Source organism: Rattus norvegicus, chromosome 10 (assembly GCF_036323735.1).
Source record: "Rattus norvegicus strain BN/NHsdMcwi chromosome 10, GRCr8, whole genome shotgun sequence".
Classification (NCBI taxonomy): Eukaryota; Metazoa; Chordata; class Mammalia; order Rodentia; family Muridae; genus Rattus; species Rattus norvegicus.
This window is the reverse complement of record NC_086028.1, coordinates 86625952-86643287: the sequence shown is the minus strand read 5'-3', so window position 1 is coordinate 86643287 and position 17336 is coordinate 86625952. Positions and strand designations below refer to the sequence as shown.

Below are 17336 nucleotides of genomic sequence, written 5' to 3'. Positions count from 1 at the left end.
CCCTGCTTCCTCTTAGTTGGGGTAGAGCCTTGGAAACACTACAGCCTTTTGTTTTCTAGCTTTCCACGCCACCCCTAATGTGTACAAAAGGAAGAACAGAGAAATCAAGATTGAGCCAGAACCATGTGGTGCAGACTGCTTCCTTTGGCTGGTAAGTCCATAAGCTGTCCTGGCTTGGTTAGCTCTGCTTAAGGTTGAGCAGGAAATGGTCCTTGAACTTTCTTTGTCTGGGAACACATGCTAAGTGAGTCAGCCCACAGCACTGCAGAGGCAGTCCAGACATGATAGAATGGATTTAGTCTTTCTTTTGGGCTGATGGGGTAAGATTTGATGAACATTAGTAAAGGATTTTCTGCTTTTTAAACTTCAGTTTGAGACTGTTGTTCAATTTAGAGCAAAGAGGTCTGTACCTGTGTGTTGGTGCTAGAGTACTTGGGCTTGGCCCCCAGCACCATCAAAGAAAAAAATAATAGAGCAAAGTGTGTGGTGTGTGTGTGTGTGTGTGTGTGTGTGTGTGTGTGTGTGTGTGTGTATGGTGTATATGCTGTTTTCTCCACAAAACCAATGCTTGGAAGATAAGAGAGAGTTGGGGGGAAGATCGTGTTTACTCAACAGCTGGCTGGCATCCTGAGGATGTGGTGGTGGTACCTTAAGATTCCATCTTGATGGGCGTGATGGCTCTGCCTTTAGTACTCAGGAGACAGGCATATGGATCTTTGAGTTCGAGGCCAGCCTGGTCTATGGAGTGAGTTCCAAGACAGCCATGGATACACAGAGAAACCCCTGTCTTGAAAAACCTGGAAAAAACGTCTCAGAGAACGAAGGAACTCAAAGGGCTTCCAGGGAGGAACAGAGGAGTAGGCAGGATGGCAGTTGGCTGACGAGGATCTGGTCGTTCAGGGAGTGTTTTGAAAGTTCTCTGACTGGCCCAGTGGTCCCCAGCCTCCTTTGTAAATCCATACAGTTAGTTACGTAGGCAGATAGGTCATTTCTAACCTTCAGAGTAGCCACATGGTCTCTGAGCTGATGCACTGTTGTAAACAGTAAGGAGTTCCTGTGTTCTCGTTATCTGGTACCGTGCATGCTGTATGTGGAAAGAAAGACTAGTTAGCATTTAATATCTTTTTTTTTTTTTCCTTTTCTTTTTTCCGGAGCTGGGGACTGAACCCAGGGCCTTGTGCTTGCTAGGCAAGCGCCCTACCACTGAGCTAAATCCCCAACCCCAGCATTTAATATCTTGATCATTTGGGTGAACTTCTCATTAGGATTTAGAATTGGGCAAAGGAAGGTGACAACTGTGGGGGCAAAGAGAAAGGGAAGTAACAGGGACTCCCCAGGGCAACTGCTAAGGGGCCGCCATTGACTCGGCTGCCAGCCCTTCATTCATTCTGGCTCCTCAGCGCTAAATGGGAGAAAGGATGGAGGACTTGGGGACGGAAGGCTTTGACGTGGGGAGCTATGTGATGCTTTGCTGGAGGGCTGTGTGTGCGGGGTGAGATCTTGGTCATCTGGGGCATGTGTCCTTTCATCGCCGACTAGCACATATCAGTAGATCTTGATCTTCTGAGGCTAGTTTCTGTAGTTCTGTGGGCAGACATATTTTAATCATTTATTTTGAGCTTTGGGTGAGGCGTGTCAATAGTGTATGTATAGAGGTCGGAAGACAACTTTCGGGAGTTAGTTTTCTCCCTCTGTGTGAGTCCTGGTAATCAGACTCAGGTCAGCTGCACTTTTACCCACTGAGTCATCTGCCCAGACATACTGCTGTTAAACCTCAGTAATCTGTGTGGTTTGCGTGAGGCGATGCACAAACTGAAGGATAATGCAGAATTCTATACATATCTGAAGGCCATCAGCTGCTCTCGGGGTCTGTCAGCCTGTGCGTAGATTATTTACTGCTTAAGATGTCACTTGTTTTTAGACCTCAGATGCTAGGCAGGGGAAGGGGAGGTACTTTTGAAAGGGGTGGGGGAAAGTACTTAGCCAGAACAACCCCCACAGGAGGGCATTGCTCAGTTCTCTATGTAACAGGCTGTGCTCAGGCGAAGGATCGGCTGCTTCACACAGTTTCTGCCATTGGTTAAAACTACAGTGCACGGGGCTGGGGATTTAGCTCAGTGGTAGAGCGCTTACCTAGGAAGCGCAAGGCCTTGGGTTCGGTCCCCAGCTCCGAAAAAAAAGAACCCCCCCCCAAAAAAAAAAAACTACAGTGCACAGCCATGTGCCTTCTGGACCATCTTCAGCAGGGTAACAGATAAGTCAGTGCTCGCAGTGTTGTTCAGATTCAGGTCCTGATCTATAACTCGTCCTTTTAAAATTATTCCAGGCCTTTCTCCCAACATAATGTTAACATTTAGCACTTCATTAACTCAAAAGGTCATCACTCTTCTTAGAGTCACCACTCTGAAACCTTGTGCGTGTGTTTGTTCAACTTGAGAGCCACACACATACATTTGTGTGACCTGTCTAATGTGCTGGGCTATCTTCCCCCTATTTTTGTTTTTCTTTACAGACAGTGTCTTTAATCATAACAAGATGTTTGGCCCTGCCAAAGCAAGCCTTTGGAATGGTAACCTAGGACTCAGTTCTTATAAAAAGCTTCAGAAGAAGGCAAAAGACTGAAGAGAAACCAGTGTTTATAGTTTCTTTAGGTTTTTTTTTTTTCTTTTTACAGTGCTGAGAATTGAATTTACAGCCACATGTATGCTAGGCAAGTGCTCGAACACTGAGCTATTCTCGGCTTACCAACTTTTTAATAAGAACTTTTTGGTTTTAGACTAGTCTGAAATATAGTTCAGGCTCAAGATCCTGGTTCAGCCTCTCAAATGCTGGGATTATAGGTGTGTACCAGCACTTGTCTGCATCAGCTCTTAAATAACATTTTTAATGCCCAAAGAAATCAAAAGAAGCCTTCCTGGACTTGAAATATTTTCCCATCTTTATCCAGATGTTTGTGAAGACTTTGGTGCAGGGATTAGAGCCAAGGTGGCATGCTTGCTAGACACATCCCTTCCCGGGAGCCGCATCCTTGACTACACATTATCTAGGCAGAGACCATATTTCACATAAGATACTTTACTATTTTTACATCAGACAATTCCATCATTCATTTCTTCTTTTTGTGTTCGTTTGTTTGTTTTGAGACAAGGTCTCACTTTATTTGCCTTGCTGTCTGGGAACTCATTCTGAAAACCATACTGGCCTCAAACTCCCAGAAATCTGCCTGCCTCTGTCTCCCGAGTGCTGGCATCCAGCCCTCATGTCTTCCTCGTGCAGGTTCAGTGTTGTGGGATGACCTGTGTTCTAGACTTAGTTGTTTTCTCAGAGCATCACTGGCCTTGTTCTCTGACCCCAGGATTCTCAGAAGCAAGCTCTGTGATCGGGTTTTATTTATGGTAACACAGTATTTTGGGCTAATATTTATAGGGCTTGGATATATCTCAGTGGGAGAGCAATTGTCTACGTGTACAACATCTTGCATTCATTTCCCAGCACTGAAAAAAAAGAGGAAGAAAGACTGGGTGCAGCTCCCAGCACCCAGGAGGCAGAGGAATGAGGATCTCTTGAGTTTGAGGTCAGCCTGATTACAGAGCAAGTTCTGGGACAGCCAAAGCTGCACAGAGAAACCCTGTCTCAAACAAACAAACAAACAAACAAACAAACAAACAAAACAAAAAAGAGGAAGAAAGTACACGGAATTTAGGAAGCCAGTGCTGTGTATTCAGAGTGGAGAGCATGTGTGCTATCAGAGCCAATTAATTTCAAAACACAATATACTATTCCTGAGAAACAGGTAGAAGTCTGTGGGAGGCAGTTATGGCCGAGCTAAGTTATAGTTTCTGCATTCTTCTGAGTCTTATGCAGATTTAGGGAGAAGCTTCTAAGTTAAACAGTGGTAGATTATGTTGTAATTCAAAGATCACACATGTGTTAGCTGAAATGGAAGCTTTGTGGTCATCTGTGAAGAGAGTGGCCTAGGGAAAGGAGCCCTGACTCTTTATCCACTCTGTAACATGGAGCTACAGTCTCCAAAGCAGGCTCCATCCCCTCTGACCCTTGGTTCATACACGGGGGATGTTCTCAAATCCCAGATGGCTAACACGGGAAGAATTTCAGATGCTCCTCAAAGCTCACGATGTATAGATTATATCTTTAAAGATTTTAGGACACCTTTTCTGTGAAAAGGAATGTTTCCATGTTTGGGGAATGTTTAACCACTGTTATAATATGGTCACACTTCCGTGGTACAGATAAAAACAAAGTATCATTGTGCACAGTTTTATGATGGTGGCATCAACTTGGAGACTGTGCCTATTCCTGTTTCTATCCTGAAATGTGTTCACCACAGGAAGGAGCAAAGGAGTACGCCATGCTGCATAACCCTCGGTCCAAGTGCTCTGGGCGCCGCCGCCGAAGGCACCCAGTGGTCAGTGCTTCCTGTTCCAATACATCCGCCTCTGCTATGGCCGAGACTAAAGAAGGAGACAGTGACAGAGACACTGGCAATGACTGGGCCTCCAGTTCTTCAGGTAAACAGAAAATGCCCAGCTCCTAATCTCTTAATATTTATAACTTTTAAAAACTATTCATCTTTTCTACCAGTTTATCTGTAAGCAATGAAAGTGAGGTACACACACATAGACACAGACACAGACATACACACACACACATAGAGATACCACACACCACACACACACACGCACACACACACACACACACACACACACACACAGATACCACACACACAGGCGCGCACACACACACACACACACACACACACACACACACACACACAGACAAACTTGTCCTGATCCTGCTGACTGGATTACAGGAAGGTGCCCATGTACAGCTAACATTACCATTCCTAAATGTTCTTTTCAAATCAGAACGATGCACTTCTGACATAAGGCTGCCAACAAGCTGCATTCCACACATGTGTGTTTTCTCCCTTGTTCAGAGGCTAACTCTCGCTGTCAGACCCCCACGAAACAGAAAGCTAGTCCAGCCCCACCTCAGCTCTGTGTTGTGGAAGCTCCCTCAGAGCCCGTGGAATGGACTGGAGCTGAAGAATCTCTTTTCCGAGTCTTCCATGGCACCTACTTCAACAACTTCTGCTCAATAGCCAGGCTTCTGGGGACAAAGACATGCAAACAGGTACTTTCTGAGAGCAACAGGATGAAAGTGGGTTCCCTCCTCATTGCTCACTGCCTCCACCACCTTAGCAGGCTGGGTCCAGACAGGAATTGTCTTGCGAACTTCTAGATCAGGGTGCGCGCGTGCACGTGTGCATGTGTGCGTATGCATGTGTGCATGTGTTGAGAGACAGAGAGAGAGGGAGAGAGAGAGAAATTTTTTTTTTGAGATAGCTCTGGTTGGCCTAGAACGGAGCTCACTATGTAGGCTATAGGTTAACATATAAGTTAACATTGAACTCCCAGAGATGCACCTGCTTTGCCTCCCAGATGCTGGCATTACAGTTGTGTGTGCTGCCATGCCCAGCCCTTCGCATGCTGTATTCAAAGTTTCCTGTCACTTGGCTTTCTAATTGCCACTCCAATACCTGGGTGCAGACCTTAGCCTTCTTGCTCATACCATACCTGAAAATGCAGTTTGATAGCACCTTGTGCACTGATGATCCAGAGGCAAGAAAAGACTGCAGACTAAAGGTGCTTTATGACCCAAGTTCAATCCCCAGAACCCACTCGTTAGGAGAGAACCATCTATTCAAAGTTGTTCTCCAGCCTTCACACTTACTATGATACACACACACCTACACAAACATACACATGCATACACAATGAATAAATGAAATGTAGTAAAATTCTTCAGAAGAAATGGCAGGAGAAAGGAGGGCAGAACAGAGATGAGAATCAGGTGCCTGGGCCAGTTTGTCCAGCAAGAAGGGAGCCCAACGCTGACACCCTAACCCCACAGCTCCCTGACTTCTGCAGGCCTGCATGGTTTCTTCCTAGGAGCACATCCATGGCATTACTAAGCCAGGCGCTTCTGAAGGCCTTGGGCGCCTGCTTCACGCTCCTTCATGGGATTGCTAAGGAGAATTATGAGAGGAAGGGATTTGCACTTTCATTTCAGAGCCCAGATCTGTTTCCTTGCAACCCAGATTCTTTTTTAAATTTTATTATGTTTATTACTATGTCTGCATGTGGTATGTAAGTGTGTAAGTGTGCGTTGCCATAGCATTTCTGTGGAGGGCAGAGAACGACTCTTGGGATCAGTCCTTTCCTTAAGCCATAGGATCTGTGGACGAAACTCAGGTCATCAGAGTTACCCGGCAAGTGCTTCTTCCTGCTCAGCCATTGTATTGCCAGCCCACAGCACAGGTTCCTTAACCTAAAAGTCTGTAGATTATGTGTGTTTTTAAAAAGACAGCTGGGCATGGTGGTGCACACCTTTAATTCCAGCACTTGAGAGGCAGAGGCAGGCAGTTCTCTGAGTTCCAGGCCAACCTGGTCTAAAGAGCTAGTTCTAGGACAGCCAGGGCTACACAGAAAACCCAGTCTTGAAAACCATAAACAAGCAAGTCTTTTCCTGATACTATTTATAGTCTTTGCAGGACATCAGATGTTTCTGTAGCCAAGAGGGGAATAAAGAAAATGAGGGAGGAGACACTAGAAATGAGTGCTGTAAAGGAAGAGGACCCTGGAAGAGGAGCCTGGTTTCCTTAAATGCTGCCCTGATAGACAGCCAAGACCCTAGTACCTTTCTACCGACAGAGGGAGCTAGTGCTTAGCCCAGTGACACCCTTCCCATCAGGCCTCCCTCAGCAACTGCAGTTTTCTTTCTAAAAACACAGAGCTACTCAGGCAGCTCACTGTGGCTTGAGAAGTGGTAGATAAAAGCCAGAGATGGTAGACAGCAGTACCGGCTTGGGAGTTCTGCCTCCCGGGTCTAACTAAACCTTCAGTGCCAGTGACCTCCATCCCAGCCATATCCCGTCTGTCTCTATTAAAAAGGTGCCCTGTTAGCTGCTTGCAAATTCCAGATTCTTAACAAGCCCAGCACCTGCCCAGTCACCTGCCTGGTCTCCATCCCAGAGATGTGACTGGTCCTATTCATTTCTCTTCCAGGTCTTTCAGTTTGCAGTCAAAGAATCACTTATCCTGAAGCTGCCAACAGATGAGCTCATGAACCCTTCACAGAAGAAGAAAAGAAAACACAGGCAAGGGTTACACAAAGGACTCTTAAGGCTCCTCGTGTTATCTCTGCTCTGACCTCCTTGGGATCACCCTTGCCTCCCCCTTGGCCACTCAGTGCACTGGGCAGAGGCAGCCCATCTCATTGGGACACTCAGATGAGAGCCGGTGTCTTCATAACTCCTTCAGGACCTGTGACTGGGGCCAGCCCTTCCCCGTGCCCACCCTGAGGGCTCTGAGCCTGCTGTCTAGCCAGTCCGATATGGCTGGCCTTTGGCTCTGCACTCACTAAGATTATTTTCCCTTTCTTGGGTGCTGACCATCTTCCCCACTCTGTAGAGTTTGTTCCCTTTCTTTAACTGTAGTGTTGTTTTTCAGAGATACACAGTGCTGTTTATTGGCTGGAAGTTGAAAAAAAAAAAAAAGTAATAGCTTTGCATGGTCATATACTTTTAATCCCAGACCTCAGAGGCAGATGGTCTCTGTTTGTTTGTTCAAGGCTAGCCTGATCTACATAGTGTCAGGCCAACCAGAACTACATGGTGAGATGCTGTCTTTGATGGCCAGGTTCCCTAATGTATTACCAGACAAATAAAGGAGGTGGTTCTAGCTCTACTACAAAGGAAGTCCCTTCTGCTCTTCTCTGTCAGCATCTTCACTGAAAGTCTCACCCACCACCTTAGAGTTCTGCCTGGCAAGGGAAGAAGTGGGGACAGGGGGAAGCGGTAGTATGAGTCAACAGTTACACGACTTTTGCTTTGTCCGGGTTTTCGTTTTGGGAGGAGGAGCCTCCTGTTAAAGAACTCAGAAAGGGTACCTTACAGTTGTTAAGCTGCCCCTCAGAGCAGGGCATGCTGTCATTTGCCTGCACGCTCAGCCCTGTCTTTCTTTTTCCCCTAGGTTGTGGGCTGCGCACTGCAGGAAAATTCAGCTGAAGAAAGGTGAGTTCAGTTGAAGAAAGGTGGGGGACAGATCAAAGTGGAGTGCACGGTTAGCGTGTGCAAGGTCATGGGCTCCATCTTAGGCTCTTGCTCACAGGAACACACACACACACACACACACACACAGAGAGAGAGAGAGAGAGAGAGTGTGTGTGTGTGTGTGTGTGTGTGTGTGTGTGAGTTCAGATTAAGGCCTCACCCTGTGGTTATCACCCTGCTGCACCCTGTAGCTCTCCTGTTGGCCCTGGCTGCTTCTACAGATTGCAGATTTCTTTGCAGCATCTCTAGGGCTGAGCCAATGACTACAGCCAGGATGCCGTCTCAGAAGATAAACTTTAAGCCTGTGGTCTCTTGAGTTTCCTAGTGTGCTGTTTGCCAGTTCTAGGCCTCTTTTCATGTTTAAAGTAGCTGCCTTCTTATCTCGGGCCATCTCTACACCCTGCCCACAAAGCAGATACTCTGTTGTTTATGCACGGGGTCAGCCACATTATCAGGTGCTGAGTGTGTCCAGGGTCACGGTTGGGACACGCCGGCTTCAAACTTGGGGCATTGGAACATTTGGGGGATAGGCCATCAAGGTAGCCTGGTCGCAACAATGTCCTGCTCTATTCTCTCTTTTAGACAACAATTCTACACAAGTGTATAACTACCAACCCTGTGACCACCCGGACCGTCCCTGTGACAGCACATGCCCCTGCATCATGACCCAGAACTTTTGTGAAAAGTTCTGCCAGTGCAGCCCAGACTGTAAGAGCACCCTGCTTTCACCATCGTCTACCAAAGTGGTTGGCCTTGGACTGCCCAGGCTCTTTTCTCCTGCCCCCTAGCTGCCTGTAGACTTTTCCTTTCCCTTTGCTGGGCTTTAGGCATCCTACAGGGAAGGAAGGTGGGCTCCCCAAGTTGTGGGGATTGGTGTGTTCTATTTTCTTATTTTTAATTTTAAAACTTTATTTTATTATTTTATGTATATGAGTGTTTTCCCTGCATGTATGTCTGCACTGTGGGGCATACCTGTTGTCCAAGGAGGTCAGAAGAGGGAATAAAAACTCCTGGAACTGGAGTTAGACAGTCATGAGCCATCATGTGGGTGCTGGGAATCAATCTCAGGGCCTCTGGAAGAGCAGCCATTGTTCCTAGCTGCTGAGCTGTCTCTCCAAACCCTGTTCTACCCAATTCCTGAGTTCATAAAGTCTCAAAAAACAAAAACAAACAAAAAAAAACCTAAACACTAGGTGGTGGTGCACATCTTTATCCCCAGCACTCTAGAGGCAGAGGTAGGCGGCTCTCTAAAGTTTGAGGCCAGCCTGGTCTACAGAGTGAGTTTGAGTTCCAGGACAGCCAGGGCTGCACAGAAAAACCCCGACACAAAACACGCCCCCACCACCAAAAAGACTTTTCACTCCCTCCCATCTCCTGCCTTCTTCTTCTCCTCCCTACGGGGTCTGTATTTTCAAGCAATTTTCCTTACTCTACCTCACAGGTAGCTGAGATTATAGGTATGACCACCTTTCCTAACTGTGGAAGTCATTTTTAAGCCTTTAGTGGGGACTCTAGAAGCTGGAACTAGATATGATGCTTCTCCATCTGCTTCCAAGGAGCGCTGATAAGCAGGAGATTTTGCTAAGGCGCATTCAGGGTCTCCTCTCTAGGGCGATGTTTTTAAGAGTGTAGGGCTAGAGAGATGGCTCAGTGGTTAAAGACATTTTCTGCTCTTCTGGAAGACCTGAGTTTGGTCCCAGCACCCGTCCGTATCAGGCAGTTTACAACCACTTGTAACTCTGGCTCCAGGAGATCTGACACTCTCTTCTGTCCTTGGACATCCATGCACATTTGACATCCACATAGACATAAATAAAAATAAAAGTGAACAAAAAAAGTTATGAGGGTTGAGTGTGGTAGTGTGTAACTGTAATTAAGTCTGGAACTCCACTGTGGGAGTCTGAGGCAGGAGGATCAGTGTTCAAGGCCAACCTGTGATACTAAAGAAACTATATCTTAGCAACACCTACCACCTCCAGGTTTGTTCAAGTACATACAGGAGCACCTACCTATACCAACCCCAGCATTGGGAATGACGAGGCCTTGAACCCAGCTTAAACCCTGCCTCAAAAGAGAGAACAGGAGAGTGGGGAGAAGGGAAAGAAGAGAAGAAAAAAGAGGGCTGCTTAGATCCTGGAACCACATGAGGAAAGGGAAGAATGGATTCCTGTGCTGTCCTCTAACCCCACACGTGGGTGCACACCCACTAAATATGTAATTAAAGGGAAAAGGTTGAAGAGAAGAAAAAGAGTACATGCATAGAATTTTTTAGCAGTTTGAGCAAACGTTTCTGAACTGGAACTGACCTTGACCTCCTGCTCCTCCGGCCCCACCTCCCAGCTGCTGGGATGATAGGTGTGCACCATCACGCTGGACCCACGCAGAGTCTTTTATTTATTTCTTTAATTTTCTAAAGTTCATTGGTGTTTTATCTGCATGTATGTTTGTATGAGGATGTTGTATCCTGGAGTTACTCATAGTTGTGATTGTTGAGAATTGAACGCTGGTCCTCTGGAAGAACAGTCAGTGCTCTTAACTGCTGAGCCGTCTCTCCAGCCCCTGTGTGGATTCTTTATGTCTGTAATAACTGCAGACTCGCTGTTGACTCTATGACCTGTGCTTGCTAGACTCTGTCTGTATGCTCATCCTAGCTGAAGTTCTCTTAGAACTCTTTTCCCCAGCATGTATTACGTGAGCAGGATAAAGAACATTGATTTCAATATTTTCTTATTAGCTGGAGTTTATTTTGTTGGTATATTTTGATTCATTTTGAGACAGGATCTTATTGTGCAGTCCTGGATGGCCTCAGACTCACAGAGATCTACCTGTCTTTGCCTCCTGAGTGGAAGGAAATATAACTTTAGCTCTGAGGGATCTATTGTCACCTTTTGGCCTCCAAGGGCTTTTGCACTCAGGTGCACATATTCAAATAATACACAAATAATATACAGAATTATAAGATATACACAAATAATTAAATTTAAGAATACGTGTGTAGGAGGGAGCTAGAGAGACAGTTCAGTGGTTAAAAGCAGAGAGCCTGGGTTCTGTTCACAGCACCCTCATAACCAGCTATAACTCCACTCATAGAATCTGCTACTTTCTTCTGGCCTCTGTGGATTTGTTTCACATAAATACGTGGGCACACATACCCACAACCAAATCAAATAAAAATACATACATAGGTGCATACACATCTGGTGGGAGACAGAGTGGGTGGTGTCAGCAGAAAAGTTGTCCACTTCTTACCCACCATACCTTTCCTCTTTTTCCTGCTTGTGGCCAAGCAGTAGATGGCAGCCTCTGGGTTTGCAGAGGGCAGTGCCCAGGCATCTGTGCTGTGATTTGTCACCTGACAAGGAACAGATAGCGATCTCAGCCACAGTAGATAATAACTAGAGCTGTTGAGGGCTGTGGGCAGGGGGACAGCGTAGAGCGGATGCGTTCGTTTCAGAAGATGATGCTTGTGTTGAAGAGGAGGGTTTACTGTGAAAAGCACTGATTTCATTTTCTTTAGGGTTCTTTCCACCTTGATTCCAAATTCTGTCAACAAGGACAAGAGGGGAACCCTGTTAGGAAATCTCCAGGTGACACTTGGTCGTTACACCTGCCTTCCTGTCTGTTGGGGATTAGTTCACAGTGTGTTTGTTTCTGTGTAAGCACATGTGCGCATGTGCATACATGTGTAGCCAAAGGTCAACCTTGGGCTTGGGCGTCATTTGTGAGGAGCCACCTACCTTGTTTTTCTAGATGGGATCTCTCACTGCAGCTAAGGCTTGCTCATTAGCTAGGCTATCTGGAATCCACCTGTGTGCACCCTCCCTGCACTGGGGTTCTAAGCACAAGGTGCTCCCATGCCTGATTTTTGTATATGGGTTCTGTGGATCAAATTCAATTCTTCCTGTTTACATGGTGAGTACTTTACCAACTGAGCCATGTCCTGAGCCCTGAAAGAGACACTTCCTTGTCTAAGGGGAAAGCCAGATGTTCAAGAGAAGGAGCCTTCTGCCTGTTGTGCCGAGTCCTTGGTTGGCCGTGTCACATTCACTACTCTGCTGTCCCCGAGTCTGACCTGTGTCAGTGCGGGCTTCCTAACCACCCCATCTCCTCACTCAGGCCAGAACCGCTTCCCTGGTTGTCGCTGTAAGACTCAGTGCAATACCAAGCAGTGTCCTTGCTACTTGGCCGTTCGTGAGTGTGACCCTGACTTGTGCCTCACCTGCGGGGCCTCAGAGCACTGGGACTGTAAGGTGGTGTCTTGCAAAAACTGCAGCATCCAGCGTGGCCTCAAAAAGGTGAGGTCTTTTCTTGGGTCAAGATCATAGTGGGAAAGAAGAAATGTCCCCAGATGTCGTTGTTCCTTTGGCTCCTCGGAGGGGTTGTATGTAAAAGTGCTTGACAGATTTTGCCAGTGGTCGAATTAATCTAATTTTCCATTCTACGAAACGGAGCAAAGGAGTACGCACCATTCTGTTCCCCTTTGGTGTTGGATTGAAGTCCAGGTCTCTACACATGGGAGACGAGCCCTTTACCTCCAGCCTCTGCCTTCAGGCCCAGTGTAGCCCGTGCTACTGCCTACATTACAGTGTAGCCCAGACTCAGCCCCAGAGGTCCCCAAGGAAGAGGAAGAAAGTATCCTATTTCCTTACCATTTCCAGTTTTTCTTACCCCCTCAAGCGTGAAATGGTTTGGACCTTTTCTGTTTTCAGGTTCCCCTGACAGTTGGTAATTCTTTCCACCTGCCCCCATCACACACGTGCACATAAAGTACCCACACCCACTCAACCCGCCTGCCATCTAAGGCTTGCCTCCCTCTCCCCCAGCACCTGCTGCTGGCCCCTTCCGATGTGGCCGGATGGGGCACCTTCATCAAGGAGTCTGTGCAGAAGAACGAATTCATTTCTGAATACTGTGGTGAGGTGAGTGTTCCAGGTTGAGCCCGTGTTCTTACTGGGAAGATACTGACAAGAAACTCTCTGACTTTCTGTGGCTGAGGCTTCTGTGAATTAATTAGTCTCTAAATAACTCAGCCCAGTTTTCATGTGGCCTCACAGGGAATCCCACAGAACTGTTTGCAATCCTGAAACAAACCACTGTTTGTCAAGTGTTGGTGTCTGACTCTCTCTAGCCTTCACCCTGATCAGCTCTGGGTAGGGATGGGGCTAGCAGGGTCTTGCTCTCCAGCACTGCCCCTTCCCGGTTCCTACAGTGTCATACCTCGAGCGGGCATGACACCCTCTTCTTCCTTGTTTGCTCCTCCAGCTCATCTCTCAGGATGAGGCTGATCGACGAGGGAAGGTCTATGATAAATATATGTCCAGCTTCCTCTTCAACCTCAACAATGGTATGGCATGGCCTTCTGTACCAGGGTGATCATGTGCAAGTCTTTACACTAAGCAACCTTTGCTGTGATCCAGGTTTAAACCACACTGAGTCTGTCAACAGATTTTTCTAACAGAATGCTAAGCTGAGCTCTGAGGCCTCATTGGATATGCTTCATTTCTGAGTTCTGCTTGGAGTGGGAACAGTGGACACTTCCACTTGAGATGCTACCCCAACCAGTAGATGGGAGGAGGTCTAAAATTCAGACGGAGGACCCACAGGGGATGCCCCCACCTGAGGAGGCAGGCTCTGCTTTTCCCATCTCCTTTAACTATTCTGGGCTTCACACTCCCATTAGACTACATTGTTTCTGTTACCACTTAACTGATCTAAACTAGAACTAAAGAAGTGGGGGGTTGAAACTAGGCACATTTTTCATGTCTAATCCCAGCATTTGCAGGCTACAACAAGAGAACTACCACAGATGTGAGGCCAGCCTGAGACACAGGGGATCCTGTCTTCAACAACAAACAAAAACAGGCATATTTTTGCCTGTTTTGATCACAGTGGTACATACATGTGATCGTAGCACTGGGGAGGCTAAGGCATGAGGGTTACAGTAAGTTCTAGGCCATCCTGGGCCACAGAGCTAGACCTTGTATACACCCCCCTCACTCCCCAAGTATAGAGATTCCTGGGACACTCATGATTTTCTTTGATTTATGTCATGTAGATTTTGTAGTGGATGCTACCCGGAAAGGAAACAAAATTCGCTTTGCAAACCATTCAGTGAACCCCAACTGTTATGCCAAAGGTGAGTGAGTCTTCAGAGCCTAGGGAGCGGGCGGGCTGAGTGAACTCCTCACAGCCTGTGATGTTTAGCTGTCATTCAACTTTCAAGGCTGTGTTAACCATTTTCCAAGGAGATTCTTGGTGGCCTGGCTGCCATCATTTTAGGCCTCTCCTTTCTTACTTGGCGTTTTCCACTGACTACAGTAAAAACGCATTCTTATAACCATGATTCAAAAGGTCACCATTTCCCCAAACTCACTGTTGGAATAGCAGAGTCAAAAGCAGAGAGATAAGTGCCTGCCTTCTTGACTACATTCTATTTCCATTTGATCCTCTTGGGAATTTGGAGAAACCAGCCCAGTATTCTGAATGCAGGCTTGCCCTGTCACTAAGTAGGAAGGCTTGGAAGCTAGCCTAGGCTTGTCCTCTCCTCTCTGCAGTGGTCATGGTGAATGGAGATCACCGCATTGGGATCTTTGCCAAGAGAGCAATTCAGGCTGGCGAAGAGCTCTTCTTTGATTATAGGTGAGGTGGTTGGGAAGGATGCAGAGTGACTGTTGGAACTGTTTTGGGGCTTGCAGCAGCTATAGTGGGGGGAGGAGAGGGTCTACAGTTGTCACTGTTTGCCTCAGAACCAGGAACATTACGAATGGCTGCTGGAAATCGGGTGGAAGGGAAGCAGGAGGGACCCCCATCTTGTCAATCACAGAGTAACCCAGTTCCTCCTCCCTGCCCTGGGATAGGTACAGCCAAGCTGATGCCCTCAAGTATGTGGGCATCGAAAGGGAAACGGACGTCTTCTAGCCCTCTGGGCCCTGTGCCAGTGCTGTGGTAGCTGCACTGTCATGGCTTCAGGCATACACCACTGCTGCTCCAGCTCCTGCAATGTCTTCCATGCTGAAAACCCACCCACTCCTGCATAACTAGGCCTCCACTTTATTCCAAGGGGATGACACTCTGCCTCAGTGAGAAGGGGAACAGGCGGTGAAGACCTGCTCTCCCAGGAGGGTTCAGATGTGAGAAGCTGCACCTCTGTGTTAGAGGAGAGGAGATGGTGGGCTTGGGATGATATCAGTGCTTGACTTTTCCTCAGCTCCCAAGCTGTGGGCCCTCAGGAATCAACCAGTGCTACCATTTCGGCTTTCTAAATTGAGAATTCTTATGTCACTAGCTGTCATGCATTGCTAAGTGAAACCAGGTGCCTGGAGCCTGCAGGTGCTCGGGGTCAAAGGTGAGCCTGGCAGGCAATGCAGACAGAACTCAAAGGGAGATGTGTCTGGTGACACCAAAGCAGGAATTTAAGGATACAGGAGGGAAGGCTACATCCCTGTCCTGTAGACATAGGAAGAGCCAGCTAGACCCTGGCAAAGGCCTATCCTATAGATTCTGGGGGCCGTAGGGCGTTTTGAGGCTCCTAGGAGCATGTGCCAGTGACCCAACCCCTTCCGAAGTCCTGGCTCAATGGCCGCATGCCTAGGCCGCTGCTGAGCACGGGGCAGTGCCTGGCTGGAGCGTGTACTCCAGGTCAGTGAAGCTGCAGTTGGCGTCAGGCCCTCCATTCCTCAGAGGCTTATCCAGGGAGCAGCTTGGCTTCTTCAGGGTAGCTGGGTCTATCTAGACAGAGCGAGGTGTTGCGGGTCTGGGTTCTCCTATCTGCAGTACCTGCTGTTGGCTGTTTGCGGGTGGGGCATGTCACAGTGCAGGGTAGAGTGGCAGGCGGACCACCGTCCTCTGGGACTCCTACAGAACCCCGCACTTTAACTCTCTTGTAGAAGGGTTAGAGCATAGAGTGCAGCTTGAGCCAAGGTCTCTGGGGCTCCTACCCAAATCCCACCTCTGTAGGAGGAAGAGAGTAGAAGATTCCCCAGTTCTATCTCATCTTCTGAGAGGCAGGAGGAGCTGGCTTGACACAAGAACAAAAACCAGTCAGCCTTGAATCTGATGTGCTGAGAACACAGGGCTATGTTCTGGAAAGGGCTTGGGCAGATAGACTGCCCTAGGCAGTGTTGGAATGGGGACAGGCTTCTTGTTCCTGGAGAACCAGAGCTCCTCCCGTGGTCCTTGCTAACTGTTCCCTTCTCCACCAAAGAAACCAGGCTCCCTTCCACCACACTGCCTCTTAGAGATTTGCATGGGTCATGCATGCTTGTGCACATACACACTCCTTCACTGCACTGGTAGGTACATGTGTACCTCACACTCACACTCAGCACATACCCCACAGCTCCTGACAGTAGCCTCACCCACCTCCCAATCAGGCTAGTCCCTACCACAGTTCTGAAATTGACATCTGCCAATGGTTTGTGTCTGTTGTGTGTATCAGGGATACCCTCAAGCCTAGCTACAGGCTCTGAATTACTCATGAATTCTCTGGGAAACAGAGACAGGTGGAGGAGGGACTGGTCATGAGGAATGCTTTAAAACATGTCGGCTCTAGACTGACCTCAGCCTTCCCTCAGCAAGCATCACTGGCAGCCCCTCCTTCCACCACAGTTCAGGCCAATAATACTCATCCTCCTCCAGACGCCCATTCTTGGTTCCTGCTGTCCTCTATTTTTAATGACGGGTTTCACCCCTCCTCTCCACTTGTGCCCCACGTCATGGAAAATGATAACGTGAGGTGCTGTGGACTGGTGGGGAACTGGCGTACATGCGGCTTTGCTGCCAGTGAGTTTCTTGCACTTTAAAGCCCTGTGGCTTGTGACCTCTTATCTAATAAAGTGTTAGAGTCCATTTTGGCAAGTTGTGTCTTGCATGCTTGGGCTGGAAACATAAGAGGTGGTGGCATGGGAACAGATTGGGTAGAAGCTTTAGCACTCTGATCACCACAATCCTCTGGGAGCAGGGGTGGGAGGTAGGGTGACCAGGTGGAGCCCCTGTCAGGTGCATAGGTTTTGGTTTTTGGAGACAAGGTTCTCTGTGTAGCCCTGGCTGCCTGGAACTCAATCTGTAGACCAGGCTGGCCTTGAACTCAGAGATCCGCCTGCCTCCGCCTCCTGAATGCTGGGATCAAAGGTGTGACCACCACTTCCTGACTTATTTGTATAGGTTTTGAGGACTGGAGATTTCCAAGCTCTCATAGTAGGTC

The 17336-nt window shown here is 47.8% G+C and overlaps 1 protein-coding gene across 4 annotated transcripts in view; it reads left to right on the top strand.

Annotated features, from left to right (window-relative positions):
* The window catches only part of Ezh1 (enhancer of zeste 1 polycomb repressive complex 2 subunit), a 35951-nt gene extending 18970 nt beyond the window's left edge, over nucleotides 1-16981 (top strand). For 3 of the 4 annotated variants that reach the window (XM_006247318.5, XM_008768052.4, XM_006247319.4), the window contains exons 10-21: nucleotides 60-151; nucleotides 4349-4529; nucleotides 4958-5154; nucleotides 7089-7180; nucleotides 8055-8095; nucleotides 8717-8842; nucleotides 12251-12429; nucleotides 12958-13053; nucleotides 13397-13478; nucleotides 14190-14270; nucleotides 14689-14773; nucleotides 14992-16981. In XM_006247318.5, coding sequence (XP_006247380.1) covers nucleotides 60-151; nucleotides 4349-4529; nucleotides 4958-5154; nucleotides 7089-7180; nucleotides 8055-8095; nucleotides 8717-8842; nucleotides 12251-12429; nucleotides 12958-13053; nucleotides 13397-13478; nucleotides 14190-14270; nucleotides 14689-14773; nucleotides 14992-15052 — 1313 coding nt within the window. In that variant the 3' untranslated portion in view covers nucleotides 15053-16981. 4 annotated transcript variants of the gene reach the window in all.
* The last annotated feature ends 355 nt before the right edge of the window (nucleotides 16982-17336 follow it).